Here is a 22,744-nt window from a genome sequence, read left to right as displayed (position 1 = left end):
AATACACCTTATTGTCTTAAATCTTCTTGCTTATGAGTTTTTATACCCTGACTTTCCAGTGATCAGGAATGCCAGACTGTTGGGAGTCATATAAAGCACTCTTGGGTTTTCATTTTTAAACAGGCCGTATTGCCAAAAAGAGGCAATTTTTTAGAATTACTTGGAGTACCACCTAATTTCCAAGCGAGAGAGCACCCGAGGCAGCTTGCATTTTGGATCTACCTTCTGTCTCCTGAGTAGCCTATAGATATAGATATTTACTCGGTAAGATATAGATATAAGTTAAGGCAATAATGCAATGATCCTACAAGCCTCGAGGTTTGTAAGACAATAGCTTAGCTAAATTAATCAAGGCCTAAGGCCCAAAAAGTATTAGCTAACCGGGAGTAACCATAAATCATAAGCTATCACAAGATAGAATGCTGTAATAAACAAGTAGGACTACGACAGGTAACTACAAGATGCCAGTTGATGTAAACTTTTGATATTTTAAGTTAGGAACATCAGCAGATTTCCAACCACAAGAATGAAGGGCACCCAACATCTAAGGTAAGGAAATACAGATAAGGAAAAGGGGCTGAAACCCCTAATGAAGATACATTAGGCGTAGTGGGTGTCAGCATAACATAAAAGCTGTATACCGACTGTGGGCCTTGGGAGATGCCAGGATGACCACCACTGGTGGGGAGGATGACTAACACTCTGGGTTTTTCTTAACGTATTATTTATCTACTTTGCTGGATTGGAGTGTTTGGGCTTTTGTTAGCTGTGCTAATAAAAATACTACAAGGACAAAACACCTTTCCTAAGTGTAAATGCCTCTCTCATGCACACCCGGGTTATCACAATTAAGTGTACGTCTACACTGGCAAAGTTAAAGCGCTGCCATGGCAGCGCTTTAACATGGCGGTGTAGTCGTGGCACCAGTGTTGGGAGCTATAATAAAACCAAGGGGGGAGGGATAGCTCAGTGGTTTGAGCATTGTCCTGCTAAACCCAGGGCTGTGAGTTCAATCCTTGAGGGGGCCACTTAGGGATCTGGGGCAAAAATCAGTACTTGGTCCTGCTAGTGAAGGCAGGGGGCTGGACTCAATGACCTTTCAAGGTCCCTTCCAGCTCTAGGAGATAAGTATATCTCCTGTTATATTTCACCTCCGCGAGGGGAACAGCTCCCAGTGCTGGTGCACTGTCTACACTGGCCCTTTACAGCACTGAAACTTGCATTGCTATGGGGGGTATTTTTTCACACCTGTGAGCGAGAAAGTTTCAGTGCTGTAAAGTGGCAGTGTAGACAAGGCTGGTCATGGGACAGAACTCTGCCCAACTTAAAGAGTGTTAGTTATATATAACTAATACACAATCAAAAGATCAGGCAACACCTGTCTATGTATAGAATAAAGAAACCTTTCACCTTTTTAAGAGGGTTCTTTATCTTCCAAAACCTTTGAGTCTCCCTCCTTTATGGTGCACTGTGACAGAGTGGGAGTCACCTAGCACTAGCTCACCACTCCCTGCACTTTGTAAGCATGGCACAAATTGGGAGAGAATTGATTAGGACTGGGTAATTAACCAGTTAACAAGGGGATTCAGCTGCGGACTGTAATGGGAGACAGGGAGGGAGAAAAGGGGGCTAGAAGAAAGGGCAAAGAAGCCCAGGAACTCAGAGAAGTGAGACCTCTTTCCCTATGCCTGCACCCTGTGCCTAGGGAGTACATTGAAGCTTGGGAAAAGCTTATGATGATGGGACATGGAGTTGCACTGTAAACCAAGAACACTGTGATGAACTTATGTCAAAGTGTGTGAGGACTGCTTGCAAAGAGAAACCCAGGGTGAGGGAGTATTGGGATGTGCACCTTTCTTTCCAGACCACGAAAGGCCACAACCCACACCCGACCCCTTGCATTACAGGAACTTGGTTATGTCTGTGAAAGTAGCAAGGCCCTGTCTCTATATCCTTTTTCTCTGACACAGCATGTACTTTTTATCTACTAAGTTGCAGGTATTTTTATTCACTTTCAACCACATAATTTCTTCGTCCTCCTCAAAAAAAGCCTCATGCTAACACATCAGCAACCTATCATTACTCATCATAGCTGGTAAGATATGTTGTATATATATATATATATAAAATAGTGGGGTTTTAACAATTATACATTTTGATAGATTAATATCCATTTTTGTATCTATACAAATAAGCACATTCACATACTATCAACTTTGTGCCTAGTTCCAACAAATATTTCATTTTATTGTATTTTCTTTTCCTGTCTACGTGCTGCCTAATCAGTTATTCCATATGCAGGGGTGGCTCCAGGCCCCAGCACGCCAAGCGCGTGCTTGGGGCGGCAAGCCACAGGGGGCGCTCTGCCGGCGCCGGGAGGGCGACAGGGAGGCTGCCCTCGGCGGCTTGCCTGCAGAGGGTCCGCTGGTCCCGCGGCTTCAGAGGACCTGCGGGAGATCCTCCGAAGCCGCGGGACCATCGGACCCTCCACAGGCAAGTCGCTGGAGGCAGCCTGCCTGCCGTGCTTGGGGCAGCAAAATCCCTAGAGCCGCCCCTGTCCATATGTGCTCTACCAGGAGAGTATGTCCTGCCTTTGCAAGGGGATGGACCCATAAAGAAAAAACTGATCTCTATTATGATGAATACATTCATTTTGAGGGCATTGATGTCTCAATGAGTACATTTCTCCTGTTCTGTAAATTCCACAGAATCACAATATAATCTTCTTATTGAATGAGGAAGTCCTAATCTCCCCTCAACGCAGTTAAAAAAAAACATTTAGCACACTGATAAAGGTGATGCTTCCACATTAAAGACATCTAAAGCCACTCTGTTCTATTCACAGCTGGGCCAGAGTTCTGAGCAATCCTAATGCTTCTAGCTTAACCTGAAGAAGTTCAGAGTTCAATGTACATCTACTTCAGGTCAGTGAAAATCTACACAGCGTCACACTATCGCAAATTTTACTCCCAGCTGTACTTCCAAAAATGTTAAATAATTACTTGCTGACTCCATTTAAACTGCCTCATTTATTACGCATCAGTGAACTGTAGCCAATTAATTCATTTTATCATTGCAGTGTTAATGTCATGGTGAACTCCTATGTTATATCATATATAATCAATGGGTGATGAATAGATATAAGTAGGATGGGACTATAAGACTGACAAGTATTAAGAATATAAGTAAAGCATGGCTGTAACGCCAGGCCTACAGGTTGAGGCCTGTACAATTTCAGCTTAACCACACTAGGCTTAAGGAAGCTTGAAATAAGGGGGTGACCTAAGAATAACCCTATGCCACTGAAGTCACAAGATTGCTGGAAAAAATGGTCCAATAGGTGATGTTACGAGAAATAAGTTGTCATGTACCCATCTAAGCTGCAAGACACCTGATTGTAACGTCACAGGAAGTTCTGTGCTGACCGTAGGTTACCCTGGAAACAGTTAATGTAAATGTTAGTAAGATGCTTATGAGACTAAGGGTAACTAAGAACAACCTATGACAAGCAGGGGTGTGGAAATTTATGGGGTGTGGAAATACAAACTAGGAAAAGAAGGGTTGAAACCTTCATGTGTGCATAAGAAGTAGGCATGGTCAGAACAAAAGGATAAAAGAGGTTCCATGACTAGGCTACAGTGGGAAGACTTCATTGGGAGAACCGCAGCAGGAACCACCCCTCTCTCTCTATGACCACTTGTTGAGAAATGCACCCAGCTGAGAAATGCACCCAGCTATGAAATGTTTGGTCTGAGAGTGAATACGGCATTGGCCAGTGTATGGACTCTCTCCGGTTGCGTAAATAGATATGCAAGTATAACATACTAAAAACGAGATTTTTTTTACTTGTTTGTGGTACTGTCCTCATTCTTCGTGTGTTGCTAGAGCTTCCAAATCTACACTCTATGTAGCAACAGGAGTTGGATTCACTGTAATTTAGCACAGAACTATCTATTCATTCAATTTAAAAATAAAGACTACAGAATACATTTGCCCAAGTCACCTTTGAATCAGACATGAGCTTATAAAGTGGTTCCGCCATTGAAAACATCTCCAGGTCTGTTAGTTAGGTGACCTTTTGGGATAGAGTAAGCAATGCTTTTGAAAAGTTTAGAGGCTCTATTGATGTCTGAGCTAGCCCATGCCTGACGACAGCCAGTGACATATGGGTGTTACAGTGGCAGATTACAAGTATTGCCTAGAGAGCACTGAAGAGGTCCTTGAGGGCATACATGTTACAGGGCAGCAAAACGTACAAAACAATTCATTCATATGAAATGTAGTCTACATCTTTAACATAAAACCTAAAGGGACAGATTCACTGGGAGATCTCTATCTACGCTGGCACGACCCCTTGTCCCCCAGGGGAAACACATCCCCAAAGAGGTCAGGCAGTGTTTCAGCCTGGCGTGCACTAGTTTTCCAGTGGGGCGGGGAGCTTTAACTCCTGCAGTATCTCTATAGGAGTTCTGCTAGGGAGAGGAGCTGAGTCAGCACCCTCATTGGCCATGCTAGCCATGCTCTTTCTTGAACAAGGGCCACAACTTTCTAAGCAGCACTGTTCCCCCAGGGAGAAAAGAGTTCGTCCGTAGGGTGCCATGACTTTCTACTATTCAGGCACTGCTCCAGGATTTCTGCCAGAGCATATTCAGGATGAGTGTGGCCCATAGTATGCAAAATAAAGACTACTATGAGATTATTCAGAACACCATTTTGTTAATTCAGGTCCCGACCTACAAACCTAGAGAAGTTCTGTAGCATTCTAAAGAACTGATCCATCTTACAGATTAGTTTGTTGTGCTTGGTCATTAGTGTAGAATGCTATAGGCAGGGGCGGCTCCAGGCCCCAGCACGCCAAGCGCGTGCTTGGGGCGGCATGCCATGGGGGGCGCTCTGCCGGTCGCCGGGTTGGCGGCAGGTGGCTCCGGTGGACCTCCTGCAGGCGTCCCTGCGGAGGGTCCGCTGGTCCCGCGGCTTCGGTGGAGCACCGGAGCAGCGGGACCGGCGACCGGAAGAGCGCCCCCCACGGCATGCCGCCGTGCTTGGGGCAGCGAAATGGCTAGAGCCGCCCCTGGCTATAGGGTCTGTTTTATAAGGGCAAGTGTCAACTTTAATAAGGTGTTACTGTTTTAGCCTGACTCATTTTGATATCTATTTATTGTGTGCTGGAAGCTTTGTCAGTAGCAGAGGGTACTTGGCCACAGCTCTGTCTGCTGCAGAAAACAAGACAGCAAGTACAGTATACATCCTTGTACTGTACTTCTATATCTTCACTAGCTGAAGAACATTAAGCCTTTTGATTCCTAAAAAAAGAAAATTGTATAGCTTTAATCCATGCGCACTCAGAGTTGCATGTTTTAATACATTTGTACTGAAAATAATGACAGAGAACCTAATACTGCTGGGCTAGTTTATTTTTTTAGTATATTATATCAGTTACACAGGCCTACTCTTGCCCATTGGATTTAAAGCTGCACTCACGCCATTTCATGCTGCATGACACACTTTTCTTCTGTATTACCACCACAGTACTGTCAGCCCCAAGAACTCAGAAATCATGAGTCAGGATCCAAAATCATCATGAGACTAGCTTAAGTCATTAGATTTGCAAAAAAATAATTAATTAGGTTCTTTTTATCTGTCTCCTGATTTTGGAGCGTTTGGGATTTCCATCTTTTCTTCATAAACATGAGGGCTAGAAGCTTACTTTAAAAAACAAAAGTAATGAAAGCTGAGATTCTCATGTATTCACATAATTCCCAAAGCCGCAGCTGCCAAAGACACCAAATATTGCAAGATAAAACTTCAAGAGCTGGCAACCCTGCTACCAAGAATCACTTAAATGGAACATTTGGAAACCTAGATACTATTGCTTTCTCAGCTTGGCCCAAACTTAACAGTGATAGTTCTAATTTCTACCTTCGGTTGCTAACAAGGTTCCAATGGTTTTAATTCATATTATTTGGATTTTTTTTTTATTGTTCACGTCTCCTAGGTGTTTCCAGTCATAAAACTGCTCTACCCAAATGATCTTTGATGTGGACAAACTATTTACAGCCAGATTGAAATTAACATGAGTTAGGCGCTTTAGAAAAAAAAATCCCATTAGGCACCTATCTTCATCTTTGAGCATCTAAATATCTAAAAATCTTGTTCTTAGTCGCAAGTGATACAGCTCAACTGTACCAAACACTATCCAACAACTTAGCCATCTCAACCACAGATAGTCCATTACACTTCCAATTTTTCCATCTTACAGGGCAACTACACTCTGCCAAAGGACTGGGGAGAAATTTAAATTTAAAATGTTTTCCCTCCAAACCAGTGCATCAAGAATTTAAACCGTTCCCAAGAACACAACATTAATCAAGTTAATTCCTAGTCCACAGAGACATCATCTCTAGAAGAACTAAAATCCTCATTTATGGTTTTGGTATGTCAGTTTTGACAGCAGTAAACTACTAACAAATCAAAATGGAAATACGGAGGGGGGGGGGAGGGGAGAGCACACGTGTAGAAATCAAGTGGTTACCAAATTGACCCAAGGAAACAACACTTCTAGGGATTCAAATACTTTAGACTTCCTCTTCTCTCCCCACCCCAAAATAGCATGATGCATTCTTTAATTTCAAATTCCTCTCCCCCTGAAATAAATTGACTAAGATAAGTTGCTAGCATGTGAGGCAACCTGTAGACAGATTACACTTTGCAGTTGGAGCCTGATAAGACCACATTGCCAGACAAGAAAAAAGCCTTATCTGAAGTGATATAGGATCTTATCATTTCCTGTGGATACCACATCATTGGGCACATATGTCTGCATTGACGTACACACTATTTTATGTTATAATCTGTGTATTTTGTGACTTGGCCATGAGCCTTATATAACACATTCCTATTTAATATGGAACAACATGTGCATCGCGGTGGTAAGCTAAGTAATTTTCTTTCTCTGTGGTAATTTTGCCTCTCAAGGCTTTTGTTTAGCCCCTGAAGAAAGAAGGTGCCTGTGCTAGCCAGAACCACCACTACCTAAATAAGATTTACATGCACTAATGTTTAATATTCCCTAGCCTAAACTCTATGGTATGCCCAAATTGACATGGGTTTTAGGATTCCCAATTAATCATTTTGTTAAGATTTTAATAGGTTTTGCTAGCAGGATTGTTATCGTGAGTTAGAGGGTGGGAGCATAATTTCCTGATTAAACAAAAATGAAAACACCTCAGCCTCTTTTGGACAGTATTTTAAGGCTACATTCTGCCACTGTAATACTGCAGGGTTATATTACAACAAACACTTACACTGTCTCTTTGTTAAGAAAATCAAATGCATCTGCATTGATCACTTGGACAGAGAGCATATAACACAGATGGCAGCTCAGAAACTCCGTTCCTGCTGGATCAAACAAATATTAAGTATTATATAATGAACATCTTTTCCTGTTACGCTGATGAATACAACATACACATTAGCTATAACTGCTTCTGCATATGTAAAGCCATCTTCTGTGAAGCATTCATACACTCCCTGAGAGCAGAAGTGTAGCTTGTAATTGGTAAATTATGGTACACAAAATGCTTTCAAGCCTTTCTTGGAAACCCCTAAATTTTACTGCTTGACAAGAAATTATGTAATGGAGGATTATTTCAGGTGACTCCAAACCAAACTGTCTACAGTGCAACACCAAGCGATCAGCTAAACCCAGAAACAAAGCCTGATTCTTCCTCCCTGTTCTCTGCATATCCTATTAGGCTGTTCAGAAAAAAAAATGTTATCGATGAAAATACTTACCGCTTCCGAGTCTTCAAATCCATGCAGGTACAAATTGTCATACATGGAGGTCTGATAATCCAAAGCACACTTCTCAATGCAAAACTGAAATTGCTACAAAGCCACAGCAAGGGTTAAAATGTAGAAAAGGCCTATGCAGGGGAGCGGAGCCTGCCTTGTCAATTTTCTGTGGATTCCCCAGCCAAAATGCTATTCATTCACATCATAGAGGGGAAGGTTATCCCTAGAGGCAGCCCAGACCTGGCATTTTATCTGCCTTCCAAATACAGAGCATAAAAGCAAACCGTTCCCTAACCAAGGGCTGATGACAGAGCTAGAAAAGAACCCTGTGATTGGCTGAGCTGCCCTGCTCTGTTTCAGTCAGCTGGAAGAGCATTTTCTTTAATAGTGGATGAGGAGCCCTAGGCTTACACCTCTGCAAAGAGCTTGTCCCTGGTTATTTCCTCTCTTACACATACACAATAAAATCTGATCCCAATCAAAAAAGGGTGTTTATATATGGAGAGTTTTCACCACTGAATACATCTTTCTATTTATTAAACTATGTATTATAAACACATACAGTAGATGATGTTTGGAAGATTTTGATTTTGACAGTATTTCTAGGGGAAGGATCTGCATTTAACAAAAATTGTAATTTAAATTTTAAAAGGGAAAATAAAAAGGCACAGTGAGGGAAGAGGCAACAGATGAGATTTCATTCTTGTTCACACTAAGTTTTTAATATCCTCCCTAAATTAGAGTGCTGCATTCGGGGGCGGGATACATCACTTCCTTAAAACACCAATTTCAGTAGTGAATAGAAACCAAAGGAGTCTACTCACTCTATTTATACTTAGGCAATAGTATAAATTTTATTTTTCTAACGAGCAACAAGTTTCAGTTATCAGGTATTTTTCCTTTAAAAGGCACTTCCAATGAAATATGCAAATTGGTTCAATTCTAATGTTCTATTTTATTCCAAACCAAAAAAAAAAAAATCAACAGTTTCAACATTCTTTTGTTAAAAAGTGTAAGTTGGTCAAAATATTGCACTTGTACATAATAAAATTTACATGGGGCCAGACTGGGAATCCTTGACACACACTGGTGAGCATTTACTCACAAGAACAGTCCTATTTGAGATGAGTCACTAGCTAGCAGTAAATGGGGTTATTTGTATGAATAACTGCTCCCCAACAGGAACAAGGAGCTCACCAGCTATGTGTTGCATGTTTCACTCTTAGCAGACATAGTAAGCTAAAGGTGAAACATTTTTAAGTTAGCAGCAAAATAGCACCAACTTTCCAGCAAGAACTTCTCCTCATCTAGAAAGCTATTTTCATTAATTCCCTGAACTTCAATCATACAGTCAATTGTGAGAAATTTAGTTGCTCTGTTTAAGTAAGCAAAGGCAAATTACTTAAAGAGAAACACACACAGGGCAACTCTTTTACAGTGAACTTTTCTTTTCTACATAGTAACTTCATTGTGGGTAATATTCTCATACACTCATGACATAATGCCAAAATTAACATGTTCTGTGTAGGAAACAGCATGGAGATTGGGGAAATGATACCTACCACACTCCAGCGTGAAGGCATGGCCACATAAAAGGGAGAAAATATATACACTTTACCAGTCGAGTCCAAGGTTCCTTGTCACATGCCCATCACCATGAGAGGGGGAAAAAAACAGGCTAGATTGTGAACGTTTGAGTGTGACTATATGTTATTTATATAAATTTAGTGAGTTTGTTCGTACCCGTGTATCATCAAAGACGACAGATGATCTACTATAGCACAGAGACACTTCGGTCATCTTACTGTTTCATCTATGGCAGTGGTCCCCAACCTTTTCTAGGTGGCGGGCGCTGGACGACAAGCCACCGAGGACCGTAGCCAGCGGACAAGCATCCACCGAAATGCTGCCGAGAAGCGGCAATGTCGAGAGGTGTCGCCGCTGAATTGCCGCCGAAAATCAGCGGCATTTTGGTGGTGACACCGCGTTTTGGCGGACGCTTGTCCGCCAGCCAGTACGCAGGCGCACATAGATGCCCTGGCAGGCGCCATGGAGTGTGAACTCACAAGAAAAATTGATATTAGTGAGGACATTCATGATTTTGCAATGAAAAAAAGCTGAAAGCTGTAAAGTGATAGGCCCTTTTTATGACATTTCAGAATCAAATATGTTTTCTTTCATTAGTGTGTCTGTTGGGAATGGGATGGAGGCCCATATTATGTGTTTGCCCTGGGCCCAGAAAAATGCTGCTTGTGGCCTGCCTGCAGGGGTATTTACATAATCATGAACTCAGCAGTCATACCCCAGGTCCTTTCAAGCCTTTTCTTTAGGATGGCTGAGCTGGATTAAGGCATAGGCATTATAGGTCCAGGCATAAACCCCAGCTCCTGGATTCACAGATTAGACTTTCTTTTTTAAAGAAATGTATTTCTAGGCCTCATGAATGCAAAGAAAAGGTTGTGCACTAAATCTTATAATCTAGGATATTCCAATTGCTCTTGCTGCTTCATGCTACAGGTAGGTGCAAAGTACGTACACAGTATTTCATTGTCAGTGCTTCGATCTCTTAAGACCCAGTTGAGGCCCTGATTCAGCAAACACTTAAGCACATGGCTATCTTTATATACGTTATTTGTACAGTGGTATGGTCTAGGAATCCCTGTCTTGGACCAGGACTCTTATGTTAGGTGCTGTGCAACCACAAAGATGTGCTGTCAGTTTTTATTTCATTGAAGTCAATGGGAGGAGGGGGTGTTAGGAATCACCAAGGAAATTTAGGCGCATGTAGCAAAATCAGCATTTTTAGTCCACCTAGATGGACCTAGAACATTCAGCAACAGCTAAATGACCAAGGACCTGATTCAGCTACAATATATATTGTTTATGAATCACAGAATCCTATGCCAGGCTGAGAAAATCCAAAATATCAGCTTCTGCAATCTTATACTGTACAGATGTTGGGTGGGTTTTTGCTTATGAAATCTAAGAATAAATAAAACTAAAACTACCCTAACGAGTTATTCCTCTTCCACGGTATAGAATAAAATAACTATTTCATAAGGTTAGTTGGCAATGCTAAAAACAAACAAAATTATTGACACTAAAAAGCTGAAAATAAAGCTTGGGTTGTCTCTTGATTCTCAATCCTCTGCTTAGCCACAGACCAGCTTTCTGCCCTATCCATTGTAGTGGGAACCTCAAAATTGATAAATGGCCACACAGTTGATAGAGAAAAAAAATCTAAAATGAGGAAAATTTAAGGAGCGGGGAAATAGCATTGCTTGAGGATTTATATTGAATATAGTTACCAAAAAAAAAATTACGTCTGTAATAACAAATACAATGTTTTGGAAAACTTTTAAATGCCAGATTATTTGAAGGAACTTTTAGATGCGATATCAGAATAATTTGTTAATTCAAAAAAAGGAGGAGGAGCAGGAGCTGAAGAAATCTTCAGTAAATTTTGACATACATTTGTAATGGAAGTATTTAATCCCCAAATCAGTGGAATTACTCTATTTCCTATTCCACTTGTCTTTTCTCTTACATTTTAATCTAAACATCATTGTAATATACAAGGGTATTAAAATATGTTTCTTAACTGCTTAAGCTGAATAGCTTTTAAAAGATGTAATAAAAATATATTAACTCATTAAACAGGATTGTATTTAAAAGTTGTAAACAGTCCTAATCAGTAGAAGCTGAAAGAAAATTGTCACAAGCCAAATTCCATATGCTTAACTCACTGGAGAAGTCCCACTCGTTTCACTGGGGCTACTCACATAACTTAGGGAAGAAGAGTTTGACTAGATGTTTTGCCCCCTCAAACTGCTGAACTCTATGGAAAATGAAATTGACGTGTTATACTGCGCCATCGATCCCTAGTTTAGATGTGGTTTTGTGACCAAAATGCAAATAAGGAGATGGCTGAAATACTTAAGAACTCGAATGGGAACCCTAAATCCATATCTAGATCTGTGCTAAATATTTATGAGGTAGTTTACTGGTCAAAGGGACAATCTCAGTCAAGTCCTTCAAGACAATTAAAAAGGAAAAAAAACCTATACTGTACTGCAGGTTAATAGTAATCTGCTTCTGTTACCTTATGTAGAATGGAGGTCTGGATTTTCAGATTTGGAAATTAACCCTTTTGGTGCTGGTCTTGCAGGTTAACTATTGTGCTTTTGTTGTTCAATTAACATTGGGGTGAAATCGGTATGATTAGGTTGTGTGTGGAATGTTCAGACACACACTGTGTTCTGCCAGACAAACCTCTGAGCAGGAATTAAAGGGCCAACGTTCCATCAAAAGATTAATGTGGGAAGCTCTCACGCATCTGTTAGTGCACTATCACTTCAATCTGGCAACATCGATTGCTTTGCTGAATGAAGGCTTTCTTAGCAACGTGAAGCACCAGAAATATTCTCCTTTTACTGACATCTAAGAGCTCTACAGAATAGAGCCTAGTAGTCTGTGCAAGGAACCAAGAAAATATCAAATCAATGGAGCTTCTATGCACACAGGTTTCTATGGCCTGTGACAAGGGATCTTGGAAAATAAAAGTGAGTTTCCTAAATAAAGGTGAATGTGTATGAATTATACTCACATCCATGAAGACCCATTGATGTTGATGAGGTTGGATATGTGCGAGGGTAAGCTTTGGCTCTGGGATCAGTTACATGAAAACCATACAATTGAGCAATTGAGACAGTTAGAAAGCATCATTTAAGTGAAAGTCATCGTTGTCTTGGAAACCACTGCATAATAACTACACTGCACTGTCGGTGGAGTGACAATACCAGGTTCCCCGTAAGTAAGGCGTTAATTCTGGCTTTCCTTCCTCCTCACCTTGAATGGGTGCTCATGGGAGGAGCTATTTGAAGGACAGAAGGAGAGCTAGAGAGAGAAGGTCAGTGGGCAAGTATGGCTCTCACCCAGGTTAAACCCCCAGATGAAGTTACATAACCATAACCAACTCCTGTCCATCATAATCACACCCTAAGCCCAGGGCCTGGCTAAAGACTGTAGGAAGGGTTAGTAAGAATTGTTTAGATATGCTGCATACTTAACGGATACATTTCACATAAAGTACACGCATGAGCTGTGGTGGGGCATGGGAGGGGGGAGGAGGGGGATATCATGCCTCCTAATGCAGAAGTGGAACCCAGCAGCTTGCTCCTTTCAACCCCAGCTACCAGTTTCTATTATTTTTCACTGGTCTACGTTTTCAAGGCTGTCTTCATAAGGTACAATTAGGGCCAAGATTCAGGGCCTTGCTCTGGCCCTCCAGCAAGGGAGCCAGAATGAACCCGGGAATGCCTGTTCCATAAGGAAATCTCTGCGTAGACGTCCTGTTCTTATGACATTTACTCCTCCAGCCCCAGATGTAGGGGGCATGGCTTGGAAAAGAGGCATAGCCAGGCAGTTCTGTGTTCCAGCTATCTCTGACTGCTGGAATGGCCTCTTGTTGCTGTTAAGCGCTCACATAAAGAGCTACACATAAGAAGCCAATTTGCACTGCCCCAAAAGAACAAGTTTTACGGAGCCTACAAAACCCAGGCTCTGTACTATGTACCTGAGAGTGCCATCTGCTGGTGGATTATCTATTAACTGTTTACATATACATAGCTATCACTTATACAGCACTCCTGTAACAGTGGGCAGTCAGAGGGTCTGATTTACACCTAGAACTGGACAACTTCCCAGCCAGCTTCAGGATCCACCAACCACAACCCTTTCTGATGCTGCACTGAGTATAAAAGCTGCAGCAGCAAATATGGCCCTTTCCTTTTATTTTAAATGAACAAACAGAGATTCTCTTTCACATGGCTCAAAGGCCAGTTGTGTTAACAAGGGCCTTGCACGAATACTCTCCAGTTCGGTGTAAATGAAATCAAATGTTGGGTAATAGTGTAGATCAGATATACAAGCTTTTGTATTTTAATCAGGGCTGTCAATCACAGTTAACACCTGTGATTAACTGAAAATAGAATTAACATGTTAATTTTTTTAACACGTTAATCCTATACCTCTGGGTGGGTAGGGAAGCATACCTCTGGGTGGAGGGTTGAAGATGCAGCTGGCAACTCCGGGAGTGTCAAGGAGACTGAAGCCCCAACTCCTGAGTGGGGCTGAAACACCAAGCCAGGCTGGAGCTCCACACCCCGAGCCCTAAGAGGGGCTGAAGCCCCAAGACTGGCTAACGCCTGGAGCCTGATGCCCCAAGGAGAGCTGAAGCACCAAGCAGGGCTGAAGTCCAGAGCCCCAAGGCCCTTGTCCAGCAGGGCTGAAGCCCCCTGCCCTGAGCAAGGCTGATGTCCCGAGTCCCTCGTGGCTGAATGTAGGGGCCACAATTTTTTCTAGAGGAGGGGTCACAATTTTTTTTTTTAAGTCCAAATGGGTCGCCAACATCAAAAGTTTGAGAAACACTGCCATAGAGAACAGAGGCCTGGCAAGCTCAGCCTCCCTGCATCAGCCTCTCCTCCCCTGCTGCACGCCGAGTCCTCGAGGTAAAATCCACCATCCCTTGCAAACAAGGGCTCACTCCCCTGATGGGAGTTATGTAATAAATAAATAAATAATCCTTCTACATTTGTAAGTTCAACTTACATGATAAAGAGATTGCACACTACAGTAACTGGTATAAGATCTGAAATTCTTAAAACTGCTGTGGTGATTTCATTAAAGCCAATACTTTATGACAACATTAGAGTAAAACACTGAAAGAAAGAAGAGCAGTCAGAATATTGACTTAACTGAAAAAGTAGAAGCTGAATACTCTATTGAAAAGTCTCCTTGCATTACAGATAAAAATATTGTAGCCACCTGATGTCAAGAGCATTTCATATCCCTGTGAACAAATACATTCTAGGCACAAATCTCCACAGTCTCTGGAGTCAGAGAGGGATTTTTCTTGGATTCAATTTCTTTTTGCTCAGTTGAATCATTTCTGAGGTCCAAAGGGAGAAGGTGTGAAGTGTCTAAGAGAAATGGCTCCATATGTTCTTGGTTTGGAGTGAGCCAAATGTTTTGGGGGTGGGGAGGACACAGTATTTCATAGAACATGAACTTTATAGAATGCAGCCCAAGACCATATCAAATTTTATTTGAAGCCCAAGCGAATGATAGAACAATCAAATAACCACACTAGTCCAGTTCTTTCAATAGATAGAGCAGACTGCTCTTTGTATAAACACATCAACATGTTATTTGGGTGGAAGTGCAGTAACGAGAGTGCAGAGTCAGGTAAAAACAGCAGCACTGCAGTGTACAAAGCCAGAGAGATAAGTCAGTACATTCATTCTTTTTCTTACTCTAACAAATTCATTTTCACTATCATCAAATCACTGGTACCAAATCTCTATGACCAGTGCAGGAGGGCTGTGGAGCCACAGTGCCCCTCCTCTCCCAGCTTGGGTATGGGGCTAGCATTGGCAGGATCATTAGCCTCAGGGAACACAAAGACAACTTTGTTCACAGACTCCAAGCCAGCACAGAAGGGTAGATGTTCCACACACCTGCTCTGATACTACAACGATGAGCATGGAAATATATTATGCTAACATGTATCCCCATATTGGGCCTGAGAGTACATACTAAGAAAAAAACTTAACACTTACAGTAATATATTGGTGTATGTGGTTTTATTGAACCCATTCCTTCTAGAAATCTTAAAGCACATAACACTCATACTCCAGAAGCTGCAGCAGCCAGCAACAAGCTTCCAGCTGAAACTTAGGTGTTGGTTTTCACCAATAAAATCCCAAATGTTTTGAGACTTGTTGAGAAATTGTCTCTCTCTCTCTCTCTCTATACAATAGTTCCACGGTTGAGATCAGCAAAGTGCTCAAGCAGGTGCTCCATTAATTCAAAGATGGAGGAGCTGCCAGCAAAACATGAATGGTCATCTACTTCAGAACTTGCTTCTACCCATTGGAAAAAGACCGAATTTCTTAATCTTCCAGCTACTTGGCAAAGCCCACCTTTTTTCCCCAGGCATTTGAGATGAATGGTTGATGGGATATGGTGGTGAGGCTTTGATATGAGAGCAAAACAGTTATTGGTTTATGGATTACTGTTGGAGTACTGAGCAGCTCTAGAAGGTTTAGTTACCTCTTTATTTATATTTAAGAAGAACAAAATTAAAATGACATTTTGGACATGTCTTTCTATTGAGGATTCAGAGGCCTACATTTGAGTTTTGTTAAAAGTATGGACAGCACTAGACAGGTTATTTGAATCTGAAGTCACAAATGAAACTGTTAGTGCCCAGTTTAATAGTTTTTAGGATGTGATGTAAGGCACCACCATCAGTAAGGCTTTTACCTGACATTGCTACATTAGGACTGCTATGAAGTATGAAGGTTTCATTGTTGCAAGTTATTTGCAGTCTCATGGTTTAAAGCACTTACAGTGGGAGGGGTAACTGAACTACTCATCATTATTCTCTGCATTTAACTATTTGTGTGATTGCCTTTTCTTAAAAAGATATGAAAGAAAAATATCCAATCAATCAATAAACACTTTATAAATGCAAAGAGGCTAAGCTATAGTCGCTGTGGGACATTGGGAATCACCAACCTGAATTTCCTGACTCTGCTTGAATTCAGTCACAACATTAGATTAATAGGAATCCACATTGTTAAAACTTGGGTGCCTAAATTTAGGCCTAAATCCATATTTAGGCACCTAAATCAAAGTAGCCTGCTCTTGATAGGTGCAGAGCATGCAAAACTCTCGTTGTGGCTCAGAACTTTTGAAAATCAGGCCACTATGATTTAAGCCCCTAAATATGGATTTAGGAGTCCAATTTAAGCATCCAATTAAAAATGTGTTTTTCCCCCCTTGAATTGTTATACATTAGTTTTGTTTGTTTCTTTTGGGGGCAGGGGTACTTTTTATTTTTTTAAGACACATACCAGAATCTAGGAAACAGTAGTGCACCTTCATTCATTTCTCATTTTTAACCTTAAGTTCTTCTCTTACGAGTGATATTCAGTTTCCTAAGAGCTGTAAGAGTTGATGCTGAACACCCATCAGGCCTTTATCTTATGAGTTGATGTAATTATGAAAAATTGTCAATAAAAAAGTCAGTGTAAAATTTTATAGGAGCAGGTGCAGTGCCTGAAGATGTGAAGAAATGTTTTATATTGGTAATTAAAGTCTGAAAGCTTCATCAATACCAAACACACAATAAAGATCAACAATCAATCAGGGTTTGATCCAAGTCCCACTGAAGTCAATGGGAATGTTTCCATATAGCCAAGGTCTGAATTATAAGCATTAGTATGTGAAGGCAAATAATGGGTGAAGTAGTACTGTAAATGTAGTGTGGTTTTGGACAAGAATCTATGGTTACATTACAATACAGTTTTAAAGTCAAACACAAATCTTTACTGAATAATACCTAGCATGGGTTGTCAGCAGGGCTTAAAACCAAGACATGAAGCATCCCTACTCCTTGAGCCAAGGGAATAATTCCACTAGCAGGTAGCACTAGTGGACTGTTATCCTCTGTGAATTAGTAGCAAAAGAGGATGCAACATAGATTATCCAAGCATATTCCATTAGTACTCAAGTTTGTGAGATGGAGGATATCATAGAAGCCACACGACTGTGAATGGTGAGCTCTTCAAATCTCGTGAACTAGGGGATTGCATGCAGTCTTGAAAGCTCCTTTTCCTCCTGGTCAGTTTTAACCTCTCAAAGCCACAGGAACGTTGGTAATTTAACTAGAAACCATTTTTGGGACTGCTGATAGAAACATCTTTTGATTAAATATGTTCCTCAAATGTGAAGCCTTGGGAGATAAAATGGACAAAGAATGGATGGACTATGTAGCTGAGACTGATAAGGATGATGTTGCCAGTTAAAATTAGTTCATTACTTCTTCCTTAACTGACAAGATGCCACTGGAAGTTTCTACAGCATTAATACTCTTTGGAAAATTAGCAAATTTACTATGTGGTGCCTTTGTAAAGAAAAGACTGACCACAGCCTAAGGCCTCATGAGCTAGAGATTCAACCTCACCAGCTGGCATGATGACACCATAGCGATCCTGCCACAAGACGACAGATAGATTGCAAGATCAGTCAGAGGAAAAAGAAATCCATAGACCGTGCCTAAATATCTGACAGATATTCTCGAGAAGTACAAGAGACAGGCCCTGGCACTCCTAGTTGCCAGCACGTAAAGAAATTTGCCACACATAATTCTCCAAACATGGAGTGGCTGGGGGGTTGACATGGGTTTGTATTCACATCCTGGTGAATTGTAAGTTTTTTTTAGAAGGTAAGAGAAAAGAGTGAAGAAAAATAACCTAGAATTTATAGAATGTGGCATCCAGGCCCTCAGGTTATTTTGGAAAAAAGTCGATTGAAAAAGTGTTGCTCCTTTGTTTGCATGGCTCCTTTGTGCCCCCTGTGGTTCCCGTTATACTCCCCAGGGCTTACCTTTTTCCCCACCATGCCTTATCCCCCTTCCCCACTTCTGCCCTGCTGTCTTCCCTGTTCCCCCCCCATCCTTAGACATGACTGCTGACCATCTTCTATCTTCCTAGCTGCCTCCCCTCTTCTGCCCCGCAGGAACAGACTTCCCTTTCTGATGTAGGCTCTCCTCCAGGCATAGTTCAGTGATGCCCACCCACGTAATCCCAGATGGCTGCCCCTTTCTCTCTCTCTCTGAGGCAGACCTCCTGCCCTACCCTGCCCTGATAGAAGTACCTGAGAACCAGCTGAAGTGGGATGGGCAGGAGCTGACTACAGCTGAGAGAGTAAGAATGGGTGAGCAACGACTACCAAGAGAGGAGCATCTCAAAGTTAAAGACATTTCTTCTTCTTGTGCCACAACAGTGCCCTGAGATATTTGGTTAACTAGTGCCTCAACCAGATGAGTTTTGAAAATCCACAACTGTCCCAGCTGCTATGGCCACTATCTCTTCCCTGCCCCACCACCTGGAACACCCTCAGAGGTACTAGAACGAAGTTGTGCCTGTACTCTCCAAACACAAGGAGTGTGTCTGTGGCTGACTCTCATTGGTTTCAACATGGGAGAATTTCTACCATTACTTACTAAGAATCACACATAACAATACTTAACATTTTCTGTCCCACTTTAGAGTGTGTCTAGACTAGGATAAAAGTGTTCTTAAAAGGTGTTAACTAACTCATTTTAAAAGCCTACTGTAGACAAGATGAGTTATATTTTTAAGTGGGTGTTAGCTGATCAAAGTGAAATCTAGCAGGCACCATTTAAAAAAAAAAAGAATCTACACATGCCATTTTCTTCTCTCTAAGGATTTGCAAGGCTGGTGGTGTTATCCTGTAGATTTAGAGTATTTTCTCCATGCTTTTATAATCTGTTTACCATGTATGGCTGCACAGAACCCTGCATACCCTGACAAGGGGCTCTTTATAATAAAGTTATTTTGTTCACTTCAATTGGTTTCTATCACCTCCCAGACTAATTGAACACTGGTAGTTAGTAGACTGGTTATAAGTATTCAAAATGCTGTATGATGTTAATGTTGATTGTTATTACTGCTTGGTTTGGTTGGGGAAGAAAGATGTAGAGAAGTGTACCTCTAAGAGACTCTAACAAGAGCTAGTTGGAACCAGTTATGCAGAGGCTCATGTCATGCAATACTGAGAAGTTAGATTTCAGACCCTGAACGAATCAGAGCTCTGCCAGGTTGTTTGGCTCGCAGTGATTTTTCAACACCACAGTTTATGGTTTGACTGTCAGCTCTTTGAGGCAGGAATTATCTCTTTGTTATATGTTTGGACAGCTCTTAGGACAACTACACCATGCTTCCTCTCTTTGAGCAAAGACGCTGAGAATTAGAAACTGCAGCAGATGAATGCACGTGTTAATAAGAGCTGTAAACTCTGGCAGTTATTTTCTTTTCTAACTGGTGTGACTAGACATGGGAGATGGTAACCAATTAGCAACATCTCACCAACCAGAGGCTGGACCTGTTGTGAGTGTAAAACATCCTGCAAAATATTGCTGCTGAGGCTCAAAATGGGATCCTCATGAAAGAAAGGCACCAGTTCAGTCACTAATAAAGGATACCAAAAATCTCAATTTTTTTATTTACATAATCACCTTCGAACTGGGAGTCACAACCCATCAGTCAAAGACGGAAGGAAACAGTCCTGATATCCCACACTGGTAGGCTAAGGGTGCAGGGCCTGCCTTTTGAAGGAAACATACAATACCAGTCCAGGTTAGGGAGCAAGGGCAATAGTCATCGTTGTTCTAGGGCCCCTTTGTGCTAGTTAGGCTGGCACAGCGGGCCCTGATGGAGACATAAACTCCTCCCCTCCTCTCTCTAGGCAATAGTCCCTGCTCAGGAAGCCCCTATGCCAAATGCTGAGCCAACTCTGCACAGTGTGCCACTTCTGCAGCAGCCGCAGGTGCAGCGGGTGTTTGGGATGGGATAGGATAGGATGGGGGGTTCACAGGAGTGGAAGGCACGGCTAGGACTATATTGTTATGAAGCTCTTTGGGGCAGGTATCAGCTCTTTGTTATGTGTCTGAAGTGACTAAACAACAGGCCCTGATCCCTGAGGGGCTACCATAATAGAAATAATAACTAACACCTATCAGATTAAAAAGAGCTTGTCCAGCCAGTTTGCAGACCAGAATGAATTTAATCCTCAGATATAGTCTTTTATGGTAGGAGTTTCAAATGGAAATGCTGAGACACACTAATTTAAAAAGAGAGAGACTAACACAATTCTCTGTTAGCTCAGATGCAGTGCAGAGCCTAGATGAGATCAGATTACTGACCTGGTGGCTTATACAATACTAAACAGTACTGTTTTTCTAGCATCTTTCATACAAATTTTATGAAATCTGTACTATCAAACCTTCCACACATTACTGGTTAACCTTGTTTATTTAGATTTCCAAAAGGCATTTGACAAGGTCCCTTACAAGAGGCTACTAAAGAAGCTAAGTAATCCTGGAGTGAGAACCAAAGTATCATTAGGGGTCAAAAACTGGCTAAGAGATAGGAAACAAAGTGAGGAATAAATAAATAGCCAAATTATATCATGGACAAGGTTAAAAGCATGGGGCCTCAAGGTTCTGTACTAGGTCCAGTGTGTTTTAGTAGATTTATTAATGGTCTGGAAAAAGGGAGGGTAAAAATTTGCAGATGACAAAGTTATTTAGGTTAGTCGGGACCAGAGAGGACTCTGAGGAGCTTGACAGAGACCTAACCAAGCACGATGAATAGGTAACACAATGGCAAGTGAGGTTCATCCCTGATAAAAGGGAAAAAACTCAAAGTACTCATATACCTTACAGGGTTCTAAATTAACATGCTTCAATTCAGGAACGGGAGATAATTGTTGATAGCTCAATAAAGACCTGAGCTCAATGTACAGCTGCAGTCAAAAAAAGCAAATAAGATATTGGGATGCATAAGGAATGAGATACAGAAAACATTACAATGCCATTATATAAATCAGTGGTGTTGCCTCATCTAGAATACTATGTACAGTATTGGTCACCACCCGCTGAAAACAACATGGTATTGCAGAATTAGCATGGGGTTCACAAAAGGTTGACATTAATGTCACTATGGGGCTTCTTGCACCTTCCTCTGAAGCATCTGGTACTAGTTCCTGTCAGAGACAGGATACTGGCGAGATGGTCTGCTGCAATATGGCAATTCCTATGTTGCTTACAATACCGATCCCTTTGGTGCCAATGATACCCCATCTTCCCAGCCTGCTCCAACAGTGGTGTTAGAGCTTGTTTATATGAACAGTTAGTTTGCAACAAGCTGGGGTGTAAATCTACCTCTCACGAGCCTGCCACACACTAACCGTCCATGGGGACCCTGCTGCTGTGCACCAAAAATTCTCCTAGTGTGCTTTAATCTACCCCCATTTCAAAGGACGGTAGATCAAAGCACACTACAGAACTTTCAGTCAGTGGCAGCAGAGTCCAAGCAGACACTTAGTGAATGGCGGACCAGTGAGAGGTGGATTTACACCCCAGCTTGCCACGTATGAAGTGTTCAAAGCCAATAAGTAGTTAAAAGAGAAAACAGAGGTTTTATTCACAGTACAGAATAACATTTTTGAACATTATTGCTATTAGGATGCAGAGCTACACATAAAATAGCAACACTCCCGCTGACTTCAATTGGAGCAGAGAGGCTAATGCTGAGCAATTATAAAAGTCACACCATTTGATTTTACAAATTTATAAGCAAGTCTCCTTTGAACTGCAGTGATAGATGTAGCTTCCCCAGCTTCAAACCTTGGCTCTGGCAGGAAAGCCAGATTGCCAAGAATCAGCCTGGCCACTGACACTCTACAATACCACCATAACACTCAAGGAGTCAGAGGATTGGCTTATTAATTCCAAGAGTTTAAGGTCAGAAGGGACCAACAGACCATCTAGTCTGACTTCCTCTATATCACAATCCATAGAATTTCATCTGGTTACTCCTGTATTGAGCCCAATAACTTCACTGGAGCCTAATTTGTGTTTGGCTACAGCACATCCTGCAGAAAGGCATCCAGGCTTGATTTGTAGACATCAAGAGATGAAAAACCCACCACTTCCCTTGGCAATTTGTTCCAATGCTTAATCACTCACACTGTTGAAACAAAACAAAGCTAAATTTAGGGGGCTCTTATTTTGAGACTCTTACATTTATCCCTTTTGCATTCTTGGTGTCAATCACCTGAACTCATTGTTAGATGCCAAAAGCAGAGGCTCCTTTAAGAGAATCTGCCCAGTAATATAACATATGCAGTTTAATTGTGAAAACAGAGGAATCCATTTCTATTAGAAAAATAAGGTTTTGGGGCTGTACAATGGCACTTCTGCTGAGAACTGTTGATTTAATTAAAGACCTTTGTTTCTGAGTGATTTAGTGCATCCTTTTTGCTCATTTTTGTGCAGGTTACTTTTGGTTTTGTTTTT

At 41.5% G+C, this 22,744-nt stretch overlaps 1 protein-coding gene across 4 annotated transcripts in view; it reads right to left on the bottom strand.

Annotated features, from left to right (window-relative positions):
* The window catches only part of CACNB4 (calcium voltage-gated channel auxiliary subunit beta 4), a 196,149-nt gene that overhangs the window by 111,807 nt on the left and 61,598 nt on the right, over nucleotides 1–22,744 (bottom strand). Inside the window, exon 1 of one of the 4 annotated variants that reach the window (XM_039494874.1) lies at nucleotides 7,795–7,979. The exons of the other annotated variants lie outside the window; for them this stretch is intronic. Within the exon in view, the coding sequence (XP_039350808.1) occupies nucleotides 7,795–7,839 (45 nt within the window). The 5' untranslated portion in view covers nucleotides 7,840–7,979. Of the gene's footprint in view, nucleotides 1–7,794; nucleotides 7,980–22,744 lie in introns of those variants that run through there. 4 annotated transcript variants of the gene reach the window in all.

This window comes from Mauremys reevesii, linkage group 11, assembly GCF_016161935.1.
Source record: "Mauremys reevesii isolate NIE-2019 linkage group 11, ASM1616193v1, whole genome shotgun sequence".
In the NCBI taxonomy this organism is placed as follows: domain Eukaryota; kingdom Metazoa; phylum Chordata; order Testudines; family Geoemydidae; genus Mauremys; species Mauremys reevesii.
This window is presented reverse-complemented; position numbering and strand designations above follow the sequence as displayed.